Source organism: Balaenoptera physalus, assembly GCF_965194825.1.
Source record: "Balaenoptera physalus genome assembly, chromosome: X".
Taxonomy (NCBI): domain Eukaryota; kingdom Metazoa; phylum Chordata; class Mammalia; order Artiodactyla; family Balaenopteridae; genus Balaenoptera; species Balaenoptera physalus.
Genome location: NC_138903.1, coordinates 14,496,873 through 14,520,544, shown reverse-complemented (window position 1 = coordinate 14,520,544; position 23,672 = coordinate 14,496,873). Strand labels below are relative to the sequence as shown.

General features: G+C 41.8%; 1 protein-coding gene and 1 long non-coding RNA gene across 2 annotated transcripts in view; both read right to left on the bottom strand.

Annotated features, from left to right (window-relative positions):
* Positions 1 to 300: 300 nt before the first annotated feature.
* LOC309652989 lies at positions 301 to 14,755 on the bottom strand. Its single transcript, XR_014258952.1, has 2 exons — positions 10,651 to 14,755; positions 301 to 9,908 (listed from the first exon to the last, which is right to left on the bottom strand). It is a non-coding gene; the product is annotated as an uncharacterized lncRNA (long non-coding RNA).
* Positions 14,756 to 19,109: 4,354 nt separating this feature from the next.
* The window catches only part of SYAP1 (synapse associated protein 1), a 28,248-nt gene continuing 23,685 nt past the window's right edge, over positions 19,110 to 23,672 (bottom strand). The window contains exons 7-9 of the mRNA XM_082447241.1: positions 22,759 to 22,817; positions 22,167 to 22,314; positions 19,110 to 20,050 (exon numbers count right to left, since the gene is read on the bottom strand). Coding sequence (XP_082303367.1) covers positions 19,923 to 20,050; positions 22,167 to 22,314; positions 22,759 to 22,817 — 335 coding nt within the window. The 3' untranslated portion in view covers positions 19,110 to 19,922. The remainder of the gene's footprint in view (positions 20,051 to 22,166; positions 22,315 to 22,758; positions 22,818 to 23,672) is intronic.

The following is a 23,672-nucleotide window of genomic DNA, read 5'->3' as shown; positions in this document are numbered from 1 at the left end:
TAGTATGGGAAGATGCAAGAGTCTGGGCTCATTGAAATCATTCCTTTGATATGCACCTTAACTATCTAGGGCCACTCTAGGGCCACTATCCTGTTTTTCTCCATCCTGAATCCACTCAGGGCACACCCTCAGGGGCGGCTACGTGAATGGTGGCTTTATGGCCACAACATCCTTTGTTTACTGAAATGCAGGCGACATTCTCTGTCCACAGTGTATATTTGTATTCAGTGAGATGCTTCCACTGCTCATTATTATTATTATTATTTTTTTATGTAAGGGCTTGGGTGCTCTTATAGCTACTTTATTTATTTATTTATTTATTTATTTATTTTTGACTGTGTTGGGTCTTCGGTTCGTGCGAGGGCTTTCTCCAGTTGCGGCAAGCGGGGGCCACTCCTCATCGCGGTGCGGGGACCGCTCTTCATCGCGGTGCGCGGGCCTCTCACTATCGCGTCCCCTCCCGTTGCGGGGCACAGGCTCCAGACACGCAGGCTCAGTAGTTGTGGCTCACGGGCCTAGTTGCTCCGCGGCATGTGGGATCTTCCCAGACCAGGGCTCGAACCCGTGTCCCCTGCATTAGCAGGCAGATTCTCAACCACTGCGCCACCAGGGAAGCCCTCCACTGCTCATTATTAATAAACATTTTGACTTTGTAAATCGGGACTGAGAGCCGTATTCTGGAGACAGTGCCTTCTGGGAGTGTGTTTGGAAGCCCCTCGGGGGGCCGGAATATTTTGGGTACTCCTGTTTTGCATCTCTAGCATGCTGTACTTCCCGTACCAGGCCAGTCCCACACTTCAGTGTAAGGGCTTGTTTTTATTTTTATTTTTTCATGATTTTTTTTTTTTTTTTGGCTTGCTGAATCGCAGGTCCCCTACCAGAAATTGAACCCGGGCCCTGGCAGTGAAAGCATGGAATTCTAACCACTAGGCCACCAGGGAACTCCCTTGAGTTGTTTCTTTTTAGGGCTTGTTGAATGGACTCCTGCAGCTAGGTGGTAAATGAAGTGAGGGCAGGGGCCGTGCCCATGGAACTTCTATATTCTCAGCACTCAGCAGAAGGCCAGGCTCGGAGAAAGCTCTCAATACATACTTTTTGAGAAAAAGAAGCTCTGAATAGCAAAAGTGCACTGGCCACTCAGTTTTCTGAATCTATACAGATGAGGGCCAAACCTCCAATTCCCCAAGGCGATATCCCTTCTCACAACCTCTTGGAGAGTCTCCTAGTGGCAACATCCTGCTGCCACACTGAGAAGACCTCAGGCAGCCACGGGACCAAGATCATCCCAGGGTAAACTTAGTGGCAATAGAAAGTTTTCATTCATCAGTTAAACATTTACTGAGCACCTACTACATTCTGAGCACTTAATTAGACACCAGGCATACCACGATTTAGAATAAGGGCTCTCAGGCCAACACTGCCAGTGATACAAATAACAAACAGTAACATAATTCATCTGTAATGATCTATATGGGAACAGAATCTACAAAAGAGTGGATATATGTATATGTATAACTGACTCGCTGTACAGCAGAAACTGACACAACATTGTAAATCAACTATACTCCAATAAAAAAATTAAAAAAAAACAGTAACAAAATTCAGAAGATAAAGGTATTGCAAAGTAACGGCTTAAGTGTAATTTTCTACTGGTGGTAGGGAAGTTTAAGGAAGGTTTAAAGTGACATCTGAGCCGTATCTTGAAGTGTCAAAAGGAGTTAAACCACGCTAGTTTGACTTGTCTACCTTGGAGTATTTTCAGAGAAAGAAAAGCTCCTACTAACCTTTAAAGTAGCCAAGAGTATTATTTCAACAGAAGAGTTCAATTTCATGTTTGTTGCATGCTCTTGGGGTTGTAGGTAGTGAAAAGGAGTATTTGCCTTTTCATAGAACAGAGAGCTTATTGTTTAATTCGATTACCCAATACCATCCTTCTATGTGCACCCTGATTTTAGTCCTTATAGGAATTTGGCCAATTTCAGCATTTGCTATACACTTTCACATTTCTGGCAGACACTGTAAGATTTAAAAAATGATTATACCTTAAAACTAGCTTGCTCAGGCATACTGATGGCAGGCTGTAGAGTGTACAATTAGATTGGCAAACACTGGGGTGCCAGGTCCAGCAGGAAGAGGATACTTCAAATAAAAACTCTTGTCATGTAGGGAATATTGGGAGAGAGTACATGCATTTCAAAAACTCAAATACATATATTGAATATACAGGCTTCATGAATTTTGTTCTGATTTATTTCTACAAGTCTCGGCCAGAATTACAGACTTGCAAGGAAATGGAAACTATATGTATAAAGAGAGTGGTAAAGAAAAATACAAAATACTTGTGGGGTTAGGCGCTGTTGAAAATCTCTATATAGGACATTGGTTCAAGATGGCAGAGTAGAAGGACGTGCGCTCACGCCCTCTTGCGAGAGAGCACCTGAATCACAACTAACTGCTGAACAATCATCGACAGGAAGACGCTACAACTCATCAAAAAAGATACCCCACATCCAAAGACAAAGGAGAAGCCGCAATGAGATGGTAGGAGGGATGCAATCACAATAAAATAAAATCCCATAACCACTGAGTGGGTGACTCACAAACTGGAGAACACTTATACCACAGAAGTCCAACCACTGGAGTGAAGGCTCTGAGCCCCACATCAGGCTTCTGAACATGGGGGTCCGGCAATGGGAGGAGGAATTCCTAGACAATCAGACTTTGAAGGCTAGTGGAATTTGATTGCAGGACTTTGACAGGACTAGGGGAAACAGAGACTCCACTCTTGGAGGGTGCACACAAAGTAGTGTGCACATCAGGACCCAGGGGAAGGAGCAGTGACCCCATAGGAGACTGAACCAGGCCTACCTGCTAGTGTTGGAGGGTCTCCCATGGAGGTGGGGGGTGGCTGTGGCTCAGCGTGAGGACAAGGACACTGGCAGCAGAAGTTCTGGGAAGTACTCCTTGGCGTGAGCCCTCTCAGAGTCCGCCATTAGCCCCACAAAAAAGCCGGGTAGGCTACAGTGCTGGGTTGCCTCAGGCCAAACAACCAACAGGGAGGGAACCCAACCTCACCCATCAACAGTCAAGGGGATTAAAGTTTTACTGAGCTCTGCCCACCAGAGTAACAGCCAGCTCTACCCACCACCAATCCCTCCCATCAGGAAACTTGCACAAACCTCTTAGATGGCCTCATCCACAAGAGGGCAGACAGCAGAAGCAAGAAGAACTACAATCCTGCAGCCTGTGGAACAAAAACCACATTCACAGAAAGACAGACAAGATGAAAAGGCATAGGGCTATGTACCAGATGAAGGAACAAGATAAAACACCAGAAAAACAACTAAATGAAGTGGAGATAGGCAACCTTCCGGAAAAAGAATTCAGAATAATGATAGTGAAGATGATCCAGGACCTCAGAAAAAGAATGGAGGCAAAGATCAAGAAGATGCAAGAAGTGTTTAACAAAGACCTAGAAGAATTAAAGAACAAACAAACAGAGATGAACAATACAATAACTGAAACGAAAACTACACTAGAAGGAATCAATAGCAGAATAACTGAGGCAGAAGAACAGATAAGTGACCTGGAAGACAGAATGGTGGAATTCACTGCTGCAGAACAGAATACAGAAAAAAGAATGAAAAGAAATGAAGACAGCCTACGAGACCTCTGAGACAACATTAAACGCAACAACATTCGCATTATAGGGGTTCCAAAAGGAGAAGAGAGAGAGAAAGGACCAGAGAAAATATTTGAAGAGATTACAGTCGAAAACTTCCCTAACATGGGAAAAGAAATAGCCACCCAAGTCCAGGAAGTGCAGAGAGTCCCATACAGGATAAACCCAAGGAGAAACAGGCCGAGACACATAGTAATCAAATTGACAAAAATTAAAGACAAAGAAAAGTTATTGAAAGCAACAAGAGAAAAATGACAAATAACATACAAGGGAACTCCCATAAGGTTAACAGCTGATTTCTCAGCGGAAACTCTACAAGCCAGAAGGGAGTGGCATGATATATTTAAAGTGATGAAAGGGAAGAACCTACAACCAAGATTACTCTACCCGGCAAGGATCTCATTTAGATTCAACAGAGAAATCAAAAGCTTTACAGACAAGCAAAAGCTAAGAGAATTCAGCACCAGCAAACCACCTCTACAACAAATGCTAAAGGAACTTCTCTAAGTGGGAAACACAAGATAAGAAAAGGACCTACAAAAACAAACCCATAACAATTAAGAAAATGGTAATAAGAATACACATATCGATAATTACCTTAAATGTGAATGGATTAAATGCTCCAACCAAAAGACATAGACTCACTGAATGGATACAAAAACAAGACCCATCTATATGCTGTCTACAAGAGACCCACTTCAGACCTAGGGACACATACAGACTGAAAGCAAGGGGATGGAAAAAGATATTCCATGCAAATGGAAATCAAAAGAAAGCTGGAGTAGCAATACTCATATCAGATAAAATAGACTTTATTTTTTTTTAATTTTATTTACTTATTTATTTATTGGTTGCATTGGGTCATCGTTGCTGCGTGCGGGCTTACTCTAGTTGTGGCGAGCGGGGTGCTACTCTTCATTGCAGTGTGCGGGCTTCTCATTGCAGTGGCTTCTCTTGCTGAGGAGCACAGGCTCTAGGCACGCGGGCTTCAGTAGGTGCGTCAGGCAGGCTCAGTAGTTGTGGTTCATGGGCTTAGTTGCTCCACAGCATGTAGGATCTTCCTGGACCAGGGTTCAAACCCGTGTCCCCTGCATTGGCAGGCAGATTCTTAACCATGGCGCCACCAGGGAAGTCCTAAAATAGACTTTAAAATAAAGAACATTACAAGAGACAAGGAAGGACACTACATAATGATCAAGGGCTCAATCCAAGAAGAAGATATAACAAATATAAATATATATACACCCAATATAGGAGCACCTCAATACACAAGGCAACTGCTAACAGCTATAAAAGAGGAAATCGACAGTAACACAATAATAGTGGGGACCTTTAACACCTCACTTACACCAGTGGACAGATCATCCAGACAGAAAATTAATAAGGAAACACAAGCTTTAAATGACACAAGAGACCAGATAGATTTAATTGATATTTATAGGACATTCCATCCAAAAACAGCAGATCACACTTTCTTCTCAAGTGCACATTGAACATTCTCCAGGATAGATCACATCTTGAGTCACAAATCAAGCCTCGGTAAATTTAAGAAAATTGAAATCATATCAAGCATCTTTTCTGACCACAATGCTATGAGATTAGAAATCAATTACAGGGAAAATAACATAATAAACACAAACACATGGAGGTTAAACAATACGTTACTAAATAACCAAGAGATCACTGAAGAAATCAAAGAGGAAATCAAAAAATACTTAGAGACAAATGACAACGAAAACACGATGATCCAAAACCTATGGGATGCAGCAAAAGCAGTTCTAAGAGGGAAGTTTATAGCTATACAAGCCTACCTCAAGAAACAAGAAAAATCTCAAATAAGCAATCTAACCTTGCACCTAAAGGAACTAGACAAAGAAAAACAAAGAAAACCCAAAGTTAGTAGAAGGAAAGAAATCACAAAGATCAGAGCAGAAATAAATGAAATAGAAACAAAGGAAACAGTAGCAAAGATCAATAAAACTAAAACTGGTTCTTTGAGAAGATAAACAAAATTGATAAACCTTTAGCCGGACTCATCAAGAAAAAGAAGGAGAGGAATCAAATCAATAAAATTAGAAATGAAAAAGGAGAAGTTACAACAGACACCACAGAAATACAAATCATCCTAAGAAACTACTACAAGCAACTCTATGCCAATAAAATGGACAACCTGGAAGAAATGGACAAATTCTGAGAAAGGTATAACCTTCCAAGACTGAACCAGGAAGAAATAGAAAATATGAACAGACCAATCACAAGTAATGAAATTGAAACTGTGATTAAAAATCTTCCAACAAACAGAAGTCCAGGACCAGATGGCTTCACAGGTGAATTCTATCAAACATTTAGAGAAGAGCTAACACCCATCCTTCTCAAACACTTCCAAAATATTGCAGACGAAGGAACACTCCCAAACTCATTCCACGAGGCCACCATCATGCTGATACCAAAACCAGACAAACATACTACAAAAAAGGAAAATTACAGACCAATATCACTGATGAATATAGATGCAAAAATCCTCGACAATATACTAGCAAACAGAATCCAACAACACATTAAAAGGATCATACATCATGATCAAGTGGGATTTATCCCAGGGATGTAAGGATTCTTTAATATATGCAAATCAATCAGTGTGATGCCCCATATTAACAAATGGAAGAATAAAAACCATATGATCATCTCAATAGATGCTGAAAAACTTTTGACAAAATTCAACACCCATTTATGATAAAAACTCTCCAGAAAGTGGGCATAGAGGGAACCTACCTCAACATAATAAAGGCCATATACGACAAACCCACAGCAAACATCATTCTCAATGGTGAAAAACTGAAAGCATTTCCTCTAAGACCAGGAACAAGACAAGGATGTCCACTCTCACCACTATTATTCAACATAGTTTTGGAAGTCCTAGCCATGGCAATCAGGGAAGAAAAAGAAATAAAAGGAATACAAATTGGAAAAGAAGAGTAAAACTGTCACTGTTTGCAGATGACATGATAGTATACGTAGAGAGTCCTAAAGACGCCACCAGAAAACTACTAGAGCTAATCAATGAATTTGGTAAGGTTGCAGGATACAAAATTAATGCACAGAAATCACTTGCATTCCTATACATTAAAAACAAAAGATCAGAAAGAGAAATTAAGGAAACAATCCCATTCACCATTGCAACAAAAAGAATAAAATACCGAGGAATAAACCTACCTAAGGAGGTAAAAGACCTGTACTCAGAAAACTTTAAGACACTGATGAAAGAAATCAAAGATGACACAAACAGATGGAGAGATATACTATGTTCTTGGACTGGAAGAATTAATATTGTGAAAATGACTATACTACCCAAAGCAATCTACAGATTCAATGCAATCCCTATCAAATTACCAGTGGCATTTTTTGACAGAACTAGAACAAAACATGTTAAAATTTGTATGGAGACACAAAAGACCCCAAATAGCCAAAGCAGTCTTGAGGGAAAAACATGGAGCTGGAGGAATCAGACTCCCTGGCTTCAGACTTTACTACAAAGCTACAGGAATCAAGACAGTATGGTACTGGTACAAAAACAGAAATATAGATCAATGGAACAGGATAGAAAGCCCAGAGATAAACCCACACACATATGGTCACCTTATCTTTGATAAAGGAAGTAAGAATATACAATGGAGAAAAGACAGCCTCTTCAATAAGTGGTGCTGGGAAAACTGGACAGCTACATGTAGAAGAATGAAATTAGAACACTTCCCAACACCATATGAAAAAATAAACTCAAAATGGATTAAAGACCTAAATGTAAGGCCAGACACTATAAAACTCTTAGAGGAAAACATAGGCAGAACACTCTATGACATAAATCACAGCAAGATCCTTTTTGACCCACCTCCTAGAGAAATGGAAATAAAAACAAAAATAAACAAATGGGACCTAAAGAAACTATAAATAAAACGAAAAGACAACCCTCAGAATGGGAGAAAATATTTGGAAATGAATCAATGGACAAAGGATTAATCTCCAAAATATATAAAAAGCTCATGCAGCTCAATATTAAAAAAACAAACATCCCAATCAAAAAATGGGCAGAAAACCTAAATAGACATTTCTCCAAAGAAGACATACAGATGGCCAAGAAGCACATGAAAAGCTGCTCAACATCACTAATTATAAGAAAAATGCAAATCAAAACTACAATGAGGTATCACCTCACACCAGTCAGAATGGCCATCATCAAAAAATCTACAAACAACAAATGCTGGAGAGGGTGTGGAGAAAAGGGAACCCTCTTGCACTGTTGGTGGGAATGTAAATTGATACAGCCACTACGGAGAAGAGTATGGAGGTTCCTTAAAAAACTAAAAATAGAATTACCATATGACCCAGCAATCCCACTATTGGGCATATACCCAGAGAAAACCATAATTCAAAAAGACACATGCACCCCAATGTTCATTGCAGCGCTATTTACAATAGCTATGTCATTGAAGCAACCTAAATTCCCATGGACAGACAAATGGATAAAGAAGATGTGGTACATATATACAATGGAATATTACTCAGGCATAAAAAGAACAAATTTGGGTCATTTGTAGAGACGTGGATGGACCTAGAGAGTGTCATACAGAGTGAAGTAAGTCAGACAGAGGAAAAACAAATATTGTATATTATTTTATTTTATTTTATTTATTGTTTTTGGCTGCGTTGGGTCTTTGCTGCTGTGCATGGGCTTTCTCTAGTTGTGGGGAGCAGGGGCTACTATTTCTTGCAGTGCGTGGGCTTCTCATTGCGGTGGCTTCTTTTGTTGTGGAGCACTGGCTCTAGGCACGCGAGCTTCTCCTGGGCTCTAGTGTGCAGGCTCAGTAGTTGTGGCACACGGGCTTAGTTGCTCCACGGCATATGGGATCTTCCCAGACCAGGGCTTGAACCCGTGTCCCCTGCATTGACAGGCAGATTCTTAACCACTGCACCACAAGGGAAGCCCCAAATATCGTATATTAACACATATATGAGGAATCTAGAAAAATGGTACAGATGAACCGGTTTGTAAGGCAGAAATAGAGACACCGATGTAGAGAACAAAGGTATGGACACCAAGGGGGGAAAGTGGGGGGTGCGGATGAATTGGGAGATTGGGATTGACATATATACACTAATATGTATAAAATATTGGATATCTAATAAGAACCTGCTGGACTTCCCTGGTGGCACAGTGGTTAAGAATCCACCTGCCATCTGCATAGCACAGGGAGATCAGCTCAGTGCTTTGTGACCACCTAGAGGGGTGGGATAGGGAGGGTGGGAGGGAGATGCAAGAGGGAGGAGATATGGGGATATATATATATATATACGTATAGCTGATTCACTTTGTTATACAGCAGAAACTAACAGAACATTGTAAAGCAATTATACTTCAATAAAGATATAAAAAATAATAATTAAAACAAAAAAAAGAATCCGCCTGCCAAAGCAGGGGACACGGCTTCGATCCCTGGCTCAGGAAGATCCCACACACCACGGAGCAACTAAGCCAGTGTACCACAACTACTGAGCCTGCGCTCTAGAGCCCATGAGCCACTACTGAAGCCCGCACGCCTGGAGCCCGTGCTCTGCAACAAGAGAAGCCACTGCAGTGAGAAGCCCGTGCACCGCAACGAAGAGTAGCCCCTGCTCACTGCAACTAGAGAAAGCCCACGCACAGCAACCAAGACCCAACGCAGCCAAAAATAAATAAATAAATTAATTAATTTAAAAAAATTCTCCTGGGATGATAAAATATAGATTCCAGGCCCCCTTCCAAGATCTAGTTTGGAGAAGATTGGCATCTTTAGGGATATCTGTCTTCCCATCCATGAATGTAGTATATCTTTCCTTTATTTAGGTGTTGTTTAATATCTCCTTACATTTCATGTGCATCTTTTGTCAGGTTTATTCCTAGCTACCTTATATTTTTTGGTTGCTAATTAAAATCATAAAATGAAAATATTAGAATGAAAGATTTCAGATACACAATAAGCTATAAAGCAAATATAATGAATAACTGTCTGCAGTTGATGCATCAGTCATGTCCTGTCAAAAGAAAACAATAAAAGTTATTTTCACAGAAAAAATTTAATATAAAGAATAGGGGACTTCCCTGGCGGTCCAGTGGTTAAGACTTCGCCTTCCAATGCAGGGGGAATGGGTTCGACCCCTTGTCGAGGAGCTGAGACCCCACATGCTTCACGGCCTAAAAACCAAAACATAAAACAGAAGCAGTATTGTAACAAATTCAGTAAAGACTTTAAAAATGGTCAACATCAAAACAAAATCATTATAATATAAAGAATGGTTAACCCATGTATTGGAGAGCTGAAAAGGCAAAAAGGGAACCACCCTAAGGTAGCAATTGCTAGAAACAGCTATGGCTCCTAGAACTGGAGGGAGAAACGGAGAGAGGTTGTTATTATTAAGACTGACAAAAACAACAGGGATTTACTGTAGAGCACAGGGAACTATATTCAATATTTTGAATTCATGGTAATAAACCATAATGGGAAAGAATTGGAAAAAAAGATATATACATATATATGTATAACCGAATCACTTTGCTCTACACCTGAAACTAACACAATATTGTAAATCAACTATAGTCCAATAAAAATTTGTTAAAGCTCATTTTGGCTTCCTTGTTTCTCTGTCTTGGATTTCTGCTATGCTTATTATTCTTTCCTTCTAATTCCTTTATCTTTGCTTATTATGAAATCTTTTTTATTGATTTTCCTTATTTTTTCTGCATACGTCAAACACAAATTTCTGAAAACACAGAAGAAAAGAGTTAAAGAAAGGCATAACGGCCAGTAATATTTTAGTGTAAGCATAATTTTGGTGTAAGCACTTTTCTGTGCACATACATGCCCAACGCACACACAGACATTTCTTTTTGGAAGAAAAAGTGCAATATTAAATATAGTTTTGTAGTTGTCTTTTACCTTTCACTTGATATTATGTTGTGAACCGTGTCTCGTGTCAAATGCAGAGCTCCGACGTTTTCTTAAGCAGTCAACAAAATCCTTTACCCCAAAGAAATCACACGCAGAGCCTCGAGGAGCAGAAGAGATGTAGTCAGGGTCCCGGGAAGCGGGCTTCGGCCGGCCGAGGTCGGGCAAGAATCTCGGGGGCGGGGACTCAGCGTTCATTTGCATAACCGGGATCAAATGCAAACAATATATTTTCAAGTTAAAGCCATAGATTTCCTTTAAACCTATTATTTCAAAGAATGAGACTTCAGTCACTTAACTGGAAAAAAGTGTTGCAAGTTCTTGACCCGAGCTTACGTTCGCCCTCACTGTACAAGGGGGGACGATCTCCTTAGCATAGTCTCTGCAGGCGGCCAGAGATATCCATCCTCTTGCTCCTCGTTAAGGGGCTTGAGTCTCTTGATTTCTCCTTAAGGTTTGCCTGAGGAGAGAGGGGAGGTTCGGCACCACGTGCAATTTTTGGAGGCCTTGTGTTAGTGAACAAGGCTGAGATGTGTGTGGAAAAAAAATAGACTTACCAAAGAAAGAGCTGAACTGCGCTTGTGCCTCATGGCTCTTTACACTCCGGGAGATGTTGTTTTTCCGTGGCGTGTGGGAGGTTTTGTGTAATGTTTGGGAAGGTTATTTTTCTAACCCGGCCGTGTTCCTGCTGGTTTGCGTGGTGTTTAATCTTCATAGTCTGACTTTTCACCCAGGTTCGCTTTCTTCCCGTGGAAGCTTAGGTAAAGAACATGAGTTCGTTCTTTGTTTTCCTATCGTCTTCGCGCAGGTGAAATGTTTGCCAGACTCATACGTGTTCTCGCGTTACTTTGTGGAGCTGTTGTTTGGTGTGCTTCTCGGCTCATCACGTGCTGTTGTTTTTCCGTTTTAGGTTGCTAGACGTTCGGCTGGAGTGCAGCCTGAGGCCCTCAGCACCCTCTTAGGGATGTTCTTGCACGTCCCACCTCCTTGGACGTGGCACGTAGCCCTCGAATTGATCTTCCGTTTTACCGAAACGCTGGTAATTTTATTCCCGAGTCCTCATATCATTTCGGAGTTCGTAGGAGAAGAATTGATCAAAGTATATATTTCACTTAACGTTTCTGTAATGCCAATTTTTGTTTTTTTGTCCAGAGAGATTGTACCAGTGTCCACAGGCCAGCACTATATCCCCATTACGTTGTTTCACATGCTGAGCAAGTCTTGCTGTTTTCAGGCTTTTACAATTTAAAAAAATAATAATAATAAATTTATTTATTTATTTTTGGCTGTGTTGGGTTTTCGTTGCGGTGCGCGGTCTTCTCCTGGCGGTGGCATCTCTTGTTGCGGAGCTCGGGCTCCAGGCGCGCAGGCTTCAGTCGTTGTGGCACACAGGCTTAGTTGCTCCGGGGCATGTGGCATCTTCCCAGAGCAGGGCCCCAACCCGTGTCCCTTGCGCTGGCAGGTGCATTCTGAAGCACTGCGCCCCCAGGGAAGTCCGTCAGGCTCTTACAGTTTTTGACCAGCTGGTAGGTATGAAATCCATCGTTTAAAGCGTTGGCATAGAATTGCACTGTGTGGATGAGCCATCACTTGTTCAAATCAAGATTCCGGTGCAGGGCATGTAGATAGTCTCCAATTTTTCTATTTTATAATCAAAGCAGTGGTTGTCCAATTACTTCCTTAGAATAAATTCCAGGAGTGGAAATGCTGGACTGAATGTTCCACACATTAAAATTTTTGATCCATATTACCCAGCTGCCATTCGGAAAGCTTGTACAACTTTATATTCCTAACTACAGTGCTTGTATGCCTTTTCCCACATACCCGTTTCAGAAGCAGCTTTAAAAAAAAAAAAAATCTAAGTGATGTATATACCTAATTTTAAAGGTCAAATGACACAAGGCTTTCAGAAGAGCAAAACCCTGAACTGCTTTTCCCCATCCCAATTCCCACTTCCCAGAAACCACCCTTTTACATCCTGAGCAGTTTCGTCTGTTTGCTTCTGTATCTCAGAATACGCTTATACTGCTCTTTCTTCATTTTGTTTTAAACTGTGGCAGACCCTGCTAGTTGCCCACCCTGATACCAACATCTTCCTCAGCCTTCAGAGGTAGCTCAGAATTCCTGAGCCTTTCCAGGGTTCTGAAGCACTAAAACGTCCTGGTCACCACCTGGCTGCTGTTAGCTGCTCTCATGTTTTCGGGGGGTTTTTTTTTGATAATAAATTTTGTTCATTTATCTATCTATCCATTTATTTATTTATTTTTGGCTGCATTGGGTCTTCGTTGCTGTGCGCGGGCTTCCTCTCGTTGCGGTGAGCGGGGGCTACTCTTGGTTGCGGCGCGTGGGCTTCTCACTGCAGTGGCTTCTCTTGTTGCGTGCAGAGCACAGGCTCTAGGCACGCGGGCTTCAGTAGCTGTGGCTCGCGGGCTCTAGAGCACAGGCTCAGTAGTTGTGGCGCACGGGCTTGGTTGCTCTGGGGCCTGTGGGATCTTCCCGAACCAGGGCTCGAACCCGAGTCCCCTGCATTGGCAGGCGCATTCTTAACCACTGCGCCACCAGGGAAGCCTTGCTCTCCCCCTTTTGTCAATATGAACGTATATCTTTTCTGTTTATTCCTTTACTGTCATTTAGTGGGGTTTTGTGGATGCCGTGGAGATAAGTGGATGTATTTAATCTACCATTTACAACCTGACATCCCAAGGTAGTGTAGATTTTATTTTTTATTATTATGATTTTTTTTTTTTTTGGCCCCGCCGCCCAGCTTGCGGGATCTCAGTTCCCCAACGAGGGATGGAACCCTTGCCCCCTGAAGTGGAAGCTCAGGGTCCCAACCACCGGACGGCCAGGGAATTCCCGATACTGTAGATTTTAGAAAATGGAAAAGAAACCCTTTGAAAACGATAAGAATAGTATCCGTCTTACAAAGGCCCCTCTGAAAATAGGATAACATTTGGGACACGGGATGGACCTTAAACAACATGCAATCCCACCCTTTTATTTTTCGAAGGAAGCAGCCGAGCGCCGCCTAGTGGAGCATGCTGCCCAAGCCAGTCTGACTTGTCCCTCGGGCCTCTTTGCCCTGGGCCCAGAGCTTCACAATCCTGGCGGTCCACCAAGGGACTCGGGGAGTTTCTAAACATCCCATGCCCGGGACTCCACCCTGGGCCAGTTAAATGATTCTCTCAGGCTGTGGGGATTGGGCATCAGCATTTTTTAAGCTCTCAAGTGGTTCTCAAGTGCAGGATCACTGCCCTAGGCCAAGAAACTCGCTGATTTAGTAGCCCATCTGTAACAGCACGGTAATATTTGGACAGTAGGACGTCCAGCCCGTGCTCTTGTTATCCAATTACTTTTGTGTGCTGTCCAGATTCTGAATGGTGTCTATTTTCATGCCTTAATGTCACAAGCCTGTATTCTGTTAATTTGATTAACAAAGAACACTTCACGCTGATTTTGCTGGCGGCATTAATATCGCATTCTCGTGGGCCACACTCCTTTAGTTGAGGCATACGATTTAGCTTAGTCCTCACATCACATTTATACCCTGCATGAGAGAGTGAAAACTGTCGGGCGTTGCGGCCACTTTTCTGTATCTGGATTTTTGCATTGTCGGAGTGCAGTAATGGCAGAGAATATTATGCACTTAACGGCTATTATTGTGATTATAAAGTGGATACTTCAGTCGTAGTCACCAAGATCCTCCATGATCTAATATCTCTATTTATTAAGCCACAGGCTGGGTTCCCCACCCCCCGCACACCCAGCGTTAATGAGAACAGGCTTAATTCTTAGAGGGGCTCGTCAGCCTTGCTGAGGTTTAGCCCTAGCCTGCAGAAAGCATAGTCACCACTCATCATGGTTATCAGAGAAAAACGAGATGGATCCATATATATCATCACTACTGGAGGAGGGGAAAATCCAACAGGTTTAGTTTAGAGTAAAGGATGTGCTGAAGGGATTCCCTGACGGCCCAGTGGTTAGGACTCCTCGCTTTCACTGCGGGTTTCATGGCGCAGGTTCGATCCCTGGTCGGGGAACTAAGATTCATCTGGCAAGCCGCGGGTCCAAAAAAAAAAAAAAAAGAAAGGAAAGAAAAAAAGACGTGCCGACTAGGTTATAATGATCTTTTTTTTTTTTTAATTTTATTTATTTATTTATTTATTTATTTATGGCTGTGTTGGGTCTTCGTTTCTGTGAGAGGGGTTTCTCTAGTTGCGGCAAGCGGGGGCCACTCTTCATCGCGGTGCGCGGGCCTCTCACTGTCGCGGCCTCTCTTGTTGCGGAGCACAGGCTCCAGACGCGCAGGCTCAGTAATTTTGGCTCATGGGCCCAGCTGCTCCATGGCATGTGGGATCCTCCCAGACCAGGGCTCGAACCCGTGTCCCCTGCATTGGCAGGCAGACTCTCAACCACTGCGCCACCAGGGAAGCCCCTATAATGATCTTTTATAACGTAAGACAAGCCACTGAATTTGAGAAGTCTACAGTGAAAGTAAAATGCGTTCTTAAAACTCAACACTATCTCAAGGCAGTTTTAATTCTAACGATAGGGTCCTACAGGTCCTCTTTACCAGAAGAAAATTTTTTGTTTTCAGGAAAAATCATTAAACCTTACCACTAAAAGTGAGATTTATTTATTTAGAACAAAGTGTAATACAGTGTTTCATGTTGGAAAGAAATCAGGATTCACGGAATAAATGCTATAAAAAGTTGTAGTTTAACAACTGAAATCATAAATGACTTTATCTAAACAAATCCCCAGTGTGAAGTTCAGGTAACCAATTTGATCTGTGAGAAATACATAACTGCATGTGGTTAAAGCTTCATGAATATACATTTGTCATCTGCCATAACTTATTAGTTTTCCAAGCATCATCTTTGGGGGTACTGTAACATGCCTTTTGTAATTTTATTTTCTTCATAGCAACGTAGTCTGATACTTTAATGAAGTAATCATTCATTAAAATAGTCTGTCTTCTCCCAATGAAACTGATTATATAAACTATATCAAAATTTCTACCACTTATAGTTTTTAAAACTGAAAAATAAATTTGTTAAAATTGAATGCACCTAATTTTCATAGTTGAAAGATGTGTATCTTTACTTAAAAATGGAGGGAAAATCTACCAGAAAGAGCAACCACAGCAAGTAATTCAAATTGTAGAAGCACATTCAGAGTCCTGTTTTTTTATACCAGAAGCATTCAAGGAGGGACTTCCCTGGTGGTGCAGTGGTTAAGAATCCGCCTGCCAATGCAGGGGACACAGGTTCGAGCGTTGGTCCAGGAAAATCCCACGTGCCGCAGAGCAACTAAGCCCGTGTGCCACAACTACTGAGCCTGCGCTCTAAAGCCCGTGAGCCACAACTACTGAGCCCGGTTGACACAACTACTGAAGCCCACGCGCTTAGAGCCTGTGCTCCTCAACAAGCAAAGCCACTGCAATGAGAGCCCTGCGCACCACAACGAAGAGTAGCCCCCGATCGCTGCAACTAGAGAAAGCCCGCGCGCAGCAATGAATACCCAATGCAACCAAAAATTAAAAAAAAAAAAAAAAAAAGTCAAGGAGGCAAATAAAAAATTGCAAATTGGATGTAATGGTACGTTTTCTCTTGGTAAACCTTTAAAATGTCCTAAGAATCCTATTTGTAACATTATTTTGATTGTGGAAAACTATCTTATTTACAACAGGGCATCTGAAAGCACAATGAGTACAAATATCTGCTGTATCTCCTAAAAGATAAGTTTCTCTTAATTTTCAGATATTACAAATTGAGACTGCTCATTTTGTGTAAGTTACCACTTCTAAGTATAGGAGATTCTGCCATTGTGACCGAGTCTGCTGCAGGAGCACGCAACCTCCTGAGACTGGCAGGGTCAACTGAGGATTTTTTTTTTAATTAATTAACTAATTAATTTATTTATGGCTGTGTTGGGTCTTCGTTTCTGTGCAAGGGCTTTCTCTAGTTGCGGCAAGCGGGGGCCACTCTTCATCGCGGTGCGCGGGCCTCTCACTATCGCGGCCTCTCTTGTTGCGGAGCACGGGCTCCAGATGCGCAGGCTCAGTAGTTGTGGCTCACGGGCCTAGTTGCTCCGCGGCATGTGGGATCTTCCCAGACCAGGGCTGGAACCCGTGTCCCCTGCATTGGCAGGCGGATTCTTTTTTTTTTTTTTAAAGGCTCTGCTTTTTTTTTTTTTTTTTTAAATTTATTTATTTTTTATTTTTGGCTGCACTGGGTCTCTGTTGCTGCACCCGGGCTTTTCTCTAGTTGAGGCGAGCGGGGGCCACTCTTTGCTGCGGTGCACTGGCTTCTCATTGTGGTGGCCTCCCTTGTTGCAGAGCACCGGCTCTAGAGCACAGGCTCAGTAGTTGTGGCGCACGGACTTAGTTGTTCTGTGGCATGTGGGATCTTCCCGGACCAGCACTCAAACCCGTGTCCCCTGCATTGGCAGGCGGATTCGTAACCACTGCGCCACCAGGGAAGCCCGGCAGGCGGATTCTTAACCACTGCGCCACCAGGGAAGCCCTCAGCTGAGGATTTTACTTACTTGCTATCAACTGCTGTAATCACAAATAAATGGATATTGTTATTTCTTGTATAATATTGACTCAATGCACCTAAAATATGCTTTAAAGACTTAGTTTGGTTCGATGCTCTATTAACCTTTTAAACGATTTTTGTTATTTGATTTCATGTGCATAAACACACCATCCATCCATCCTTTTACAGCCTTCGGGGCAGGCACATCAGCCCTGAGGTGCTGCAGGCTTCTGAACACGTAACCCAGTTCTCAGAAAGCGGCGCCTCTGCGCTTGGTAGAGCACACACTTTGAAATGTGCTATTAGAAATATCTGATTTAGCAGGCTTATTCATTGTCCCCCTGGGAACTTGTTTCCTCTTAATTTGGCCATGTGGAAAGGGGAGTGGGCAGGGGGTGACAACTGGAACAGCAGAGGCACCTGTAACGCCAACTAGGAAGGCAGTGTCACCTGAGGACGCTAGTGGAAGAGTAAAAAGTAAAAAGCCCCAGAAAATTCTGCTCTCCTGAGTGCATTAGTGCATTGGTGCACCGCCTCTCAAGCCGTGGAGTCCAATCTAACCCCAGGGAATCTTGGCACCGCACAGAGTCTGGGCCAGCAGGTCTGGGGCGGGGCCTGAGACCCTGCATGTCTAAGCCCTTAATTCTTTTCCCCTTTATGAAGCTCCCAGGGCAGGCAGAGGATGAGGGTTCCCGAGCTACACTCTGAGTAGTGAGGTATAATTTCCAGTGTGATGGACTATCTTCATATTTTAACGTTTCATGAAGCTTGTGTTTTTATGCACAGTATATCTTGTTGGATGACCCCTAAGCAAGTAATAAATACTGAGAAATTTCCCACCAAACAAGGTTACAAATTATTTTGCCCTTTAAAAGAATAACACTTCACGGAGTTCCCTGATGGCCTAGTGGTTAGTATTCCAGGCTTTCACTGCTGTGGCCCTGGGTTCAGTCGCTGGTCAGGGAACTGAGATCCTGCAAGCCCCAAGGCATGGCCAAAAAAAGAAAAGAAAAAAAAAGAATAACACTTCAGTTACCTGTAAAATTTACAAAAGCAGAACATTTCACCACTGATGGATCCATAAAACTATAGCCTAAATGTATTTTTATGCTGTGTATAAAATCTTACTTTATCCTTTTATTTTCACAGGGCAATACACAATTAGGCAATGAGTATCATGTAAAACTGATAGCAACAACTTAACATATTTCTATTTTCATTTTAGGTTTTTATTTTATTTTTTAACATTCTCTGAAACCTTTCCTTTTTTTATATTTATTCAACACTTATCATTAAGAATTTTAGTACATATACTAAGAGCCAAGTACTGTCATATTCTGATCTGCTTGCTTCTAGGATTTTTAACTACTTAAAAACATTTAACATATTTCTTTCCCTCCAGCAAACTCTATCAAACTTTTCCCTTCAATAGGATTCTTTCAGAAGTTGCCAGACACCACCTCTGAACTCTAACTCAGTAATCAGCAACTGCGGCACCACAAGTGGAAATCTCTTGATAATAGGGTCAGTGGTTTCATCGAATACAACACAAGTGATCCTAGCTGAGGAAGCCTGGCTTCTTCACAGGAGCATATCCCAAACTACAAACCTAAGCACCCAATTCTCTTGTTGACTATATCTTTGCCAGAGGACCATAGACTAATTTTTATGGGATCAGGAATATAAATAAGTACATGTTCCCTATAAGAACTGTCTTAATTCTACTCCCCTTTATGAAATAAAGGCTCTTTGAAAAATCCGAAAGGTTCGGGAAGCAAACGCCGTGTTCTGATGTTCAGCCATCTGTCCTTTTCAAGTAACCACGTTCTATGAACGGTCGTGCTGCTACAGCAGAATGCAGGCAGGATTGATCAATGAAGTTCCAAAAGTTGTATTCAGAGAACACAATTTTATAAAGACTGACAGTTTAATTAAGACAAAAAAAGCGAAAACATTCATATGTGGTGACGATTTAAACAACATGAGACTTTAAGGTGAACAGCCTTCTGACAGTCATCAACACTAAAAGGATGAAAGACCCTGCTTTCTACAAAACCATGATGTGAAATTCAGGAAAACATTATTAAATGTGGCATAGTTTAAGAAAAAAAAAGGCCCCAAAGAAAAACAAATATTATTTTTTTGAGAAACAGTATTTCTCAATGTCAAACTGAATGATGTTTATATCATTATAATCAACATAATTATTTTATCTTTTGGCTTCCAGATGGAATTTTAGAAAATACTTGCAAGAAAATAGTTCTGAAAGTGCTTCCTCTTAAGTTCTTTGGTACCATTTGGTCATTTTGATAGTTATCAATCCATTAAGTAGGTATTTTAACACATATGTATCAACAAAAATGCAACAAGAAGTACAAATGTTTAGAAAACCACAAATGAAGAATATATTGTATTTTTGACCTCACGGAAAACAGAACTGTAAAATTTTACTTGTGTTTCTGTGACAAAGATGTCTGTACTGACTACAAGAACATCTCTAACTAGATGTAAAGAAATGTTACATAAAACATCCCTTTTTGATTATTAGAATAACTGTCCTATGTACTTTTTCTTAAGTAGAAGAGGCAAGTTTCAGCTTGAAAAAAGGATAATTTTGAATTTCATAAAGTCATACTCTTTTGTGCCTTCTGATTCAGCGAGTGCCAGCATCTAGAATTTAATGTCAGTTGCAGAACGTTAAGGATTATTCTTTTATTTCAGCTAATTTTCTTCCTGCAGCATTTTCTCTATCTCCTTATCCCAGTTTTCATCTCGTTTCTCTGATTCTGTCACCACTTCGTATTCTTGAAGTTCCTGTTGTAGTTCCTTCTCCCAATCTGCAGAATCCTCTAAAAGAAACAAATGAGAAAAAAAAAAAAAAAAGATTCTGAATTTTTAATGCCGGTCTTAACAATGCAGTCCACTATAATTACCTGTGTAAGTCCTACCACGGAAATATTTACCGTGTCAGGCTTCAGCACTGTGTGCGCTCAGAAAAATTGAACAGATTTTTAACTAACATGATTAGAAAGATAAACTTATTAAATGTAGAAGCAAAGGTATCAGATGTTGTCAGTAAATTTTGCATGTTATTTTTCTTTACCTAGGCCTCTAATTTTCCCTCTATTTAAATGGATAATTGATAATTAATATTTGGTTGCAAATTAATTTTTACCACTACCAATGATGATGATGGTAGCAAAAACAGCTAACATTTCTCGAGCACTCACTCAGCCAGGCCTAGGGCTAAGTGCAGTCTACATATCACTCTTTTCATCCTTAGAACAATACGTGGACCACACATACAGTTATACACATTTGACAGATGGAGAAATGGAGGCTTATAGCAAGGTCACACAGCTTGACAGTGACAGACATACGGATGGAACCACATCTGCAGGGCTCCACAGTCTGTGCTTAGTGGTCTCCCATGAGTGGCAAAAGACACCAGGACCTGAAGTCAGGCAGTCTCTCGCCAAAGCCTGGCCCCCCATGTGGGCTCTACCTGAGCTCTCACACTGGTGAGATTTAGAGCTGCAACTTGCCACTTGGACGCTCAATATACGTGTGTATGCAAATACATATGTATAGGATAAGGCATCTGCTATGTTGTGTTATAAAACAGCCAGAAAACAAACCAGCTATTTAAAAAGTAAAAGCTAAAATTCATTTTCATCTTTTAAAAATAGACCTTAAACTTAGTACCGATAGAGAAAAGAAAAACCAAATGTTTTCAATTTTTTTATAGCAGTGACCATGTTGCGTAGCAAAACACCGATTTCACGAATATTAGGTGCTTACTGGGTGCTAAGCTCTACGTTAGGTGCTGTAGGGGATAAAAAGACAAGGTGTACCTGCCCTTGAGGAACTTACAATTTAGCTGGGGGGCCAAGACAACTAATATATGAAAGAATATTAAGTGGTCCAAATTATAAGTAGGGCAGGGATTCAAAGAAAGAATAGCTTGCCCGGAACGGCCAGCCAATGCCACGCGAATCCTGACCAGGCTTCCTTCCAGTCTCCGTGGGCTCTCTGCTGCTAGTTGTCACCAGCAAGAAGGGAAGCAGGGCACAGTCTGCTCGAGCTACTGCCTGCTGCACGTGGGGCGCGTGCCCGCCTTCCTTCCGCGGTGGCCAGCAGCCATCGTATCAGAAAATAGATGGGGTATGAGGGGTCTGGGGGGAGCGAGCCCAGATTTTCACTTCCCCACTCGCTTCTCTTTCCCCCACCAGCCGCTTTCCCCAGCAGCTCTCTCCTGCAGAGTCCCTCTGCAGTGTGCAGTGTGCACGTGGGCAGGCGGTTCACCTCTGGGAGGTCAGCTTTCTCACCAGTGCTTTCTGCACAACAGTGGGAACAGCTGGCTTCCGCGATGGTAAGTCTCTGAAGGCTTCATGAATGATGATTAACCCAAGCCTTTGTTTGTCATCTAGTAGAAAGCCAGTAATTTGTCCTGATGTGCCAAAGAATGCAGCCCCATCACTTGCACTTTTTTTCTAAATTACCTTAGTTTTTAAGCTAATTTGGTTTTTTAAAGGCAGCCTACTCCTTCCCAGAAGCGATGTGCTAGCGGCACACAGCAGCTGGGAAAAGAGTCTTCTACCTACAGTATAAGCCCCAGCAGGACGCAGCTTTGAAAGCAGAAGGCCGGAGGGCAGCATCTCCATGTGAAGGGGTGCGCTTGCTTTCTTGCCCGCTCCTGGCCATGTGTCCTCAGGGCTGAGATGCCTTGGAAGACTCACTTAACCTCTCTGGGTCTGTTTCTCCTTTCTATGCCTCTGTGCTTAGAAGGGCAGAGGGACAGGAGATGAGGTCATGTGTGCTAGAATCCACCTTCTAGTGGGGAACAGAGAAGCGGTTTTGATGCAAAAGTTACGACACAGTTTTGTGTATCTGCTCCAGAATAACAATTTTCTATGGTCAGCTTCGGCACTGGGGACAAGGACGGTGATGCCGTTGGCTTTGTACCTTCCAGTGCGACTGTCTCCTCCTCTTTTTTGTCCAGCACCAGCTGCTCCATTTCCTTCCTCAGATCCTCCTGATTGAAGTTACAGGAATCAAAGGCGTCACTGACAAACTCAGAAACACCCGGGCTGGTAGAAATCTCCTCTTCATCCTGAAATGCAACAAATGAGCTCTGGAAGTGGTTTTTGAAGCGACATATAGAGACTAGAGCTTGTGTTTACGGTCATCTCACAATTTAATGCAGCCTCATTCCCTTCCTCTGCTAGTCGGATGGTCGCTGCTCTCCACCTCCTAACCCGCACACTGGCTCGGTAACCACACGATCTACCACCTGAATCTCTACGCTCATTCGTGGTCTGGATCGCTCCAATCGTTCTGTCCCATCCCTGACGAGCACATCTTGAACTACTGATGCCAGGGAATCGTCTCATGTCTCAGCTGTAGGTCCTTAACTCTTCAAGTACTGGACCCCTCTTCTTCAGAACAGATAAGACCCATATTCATAAGTAGTTTTGAAATGGTATCTGAGATAGTCAGCACAGAGTTACTTCATTTCCAGACATCAACTACTAGGTATAATGTAAAACTGTATTACCTCTTGAGTTTTAAGTTGAGGTTTGATTACAACAGGTGGCGTTTTGGGCCGTACTGCCTCTAAGAAGTGAGAATAAAAGAGACAAGAATTGCTTGATTCAATTCTGAATACATATTATAATAACAACTAAATTATCCACAAGCATGATCATACTAAATAATTTACAGAAATTAGCTTTTAGTGTTATGCTTTCCGTTTTTCTGCAGTAAGAACTACCCAGATGAAACCATCTCAGCCTCTTTCTTTTGGGGATCTTTTTAATATATATCATCATATTCAATACCCCTTATGTAAGATTTCCAGCAGGAAATAAATTTTGACTTCAGTGTTAGCAAAATGCATTGAAGAACAGTTCTGCTCTTTCTTTTAGGCTAATGAGAATGAAGTTATTTATCAAGTTTTCCTTTTCTCACAAAGTAAAATGTAACGCTCAGGCACAGTAGCTCCTCTTTCTCACAGGCTGCATTTTCTATCTTCTCAACCTTACCACACATACAGTCTTTACTGAATCCTGTCTTAAGCCCATCTTGATACATGGGCAGTATTGGGTAAAATGGCATTTTCCAATAAAAGTAATAAAGAAGGAATACTAAAGAATGAGAGACAACTGGGATTCATATTAACATCTACATGCAAAATGCCAAATGGTACTGCGTAGAGTAGATTCATTACATTCCTCTGACCCTAAATGCAGTGTCAGGTACCTTCCTAGTGGTCCGTACAACCTGTGCCTTAGGACACATTGTTTTGTGTAATCATGTAAAATTCCATGAACGGATAAGTCTCCATTTATACCGGGTATCTATACACAGCAGGTGTTCATTAAACGTTAAAAATGTGACACAAAATACATATCTTATTTCAATTGTTATTATAGGTATTAAATCACTGCCGATATTATAAACCACTTTCCC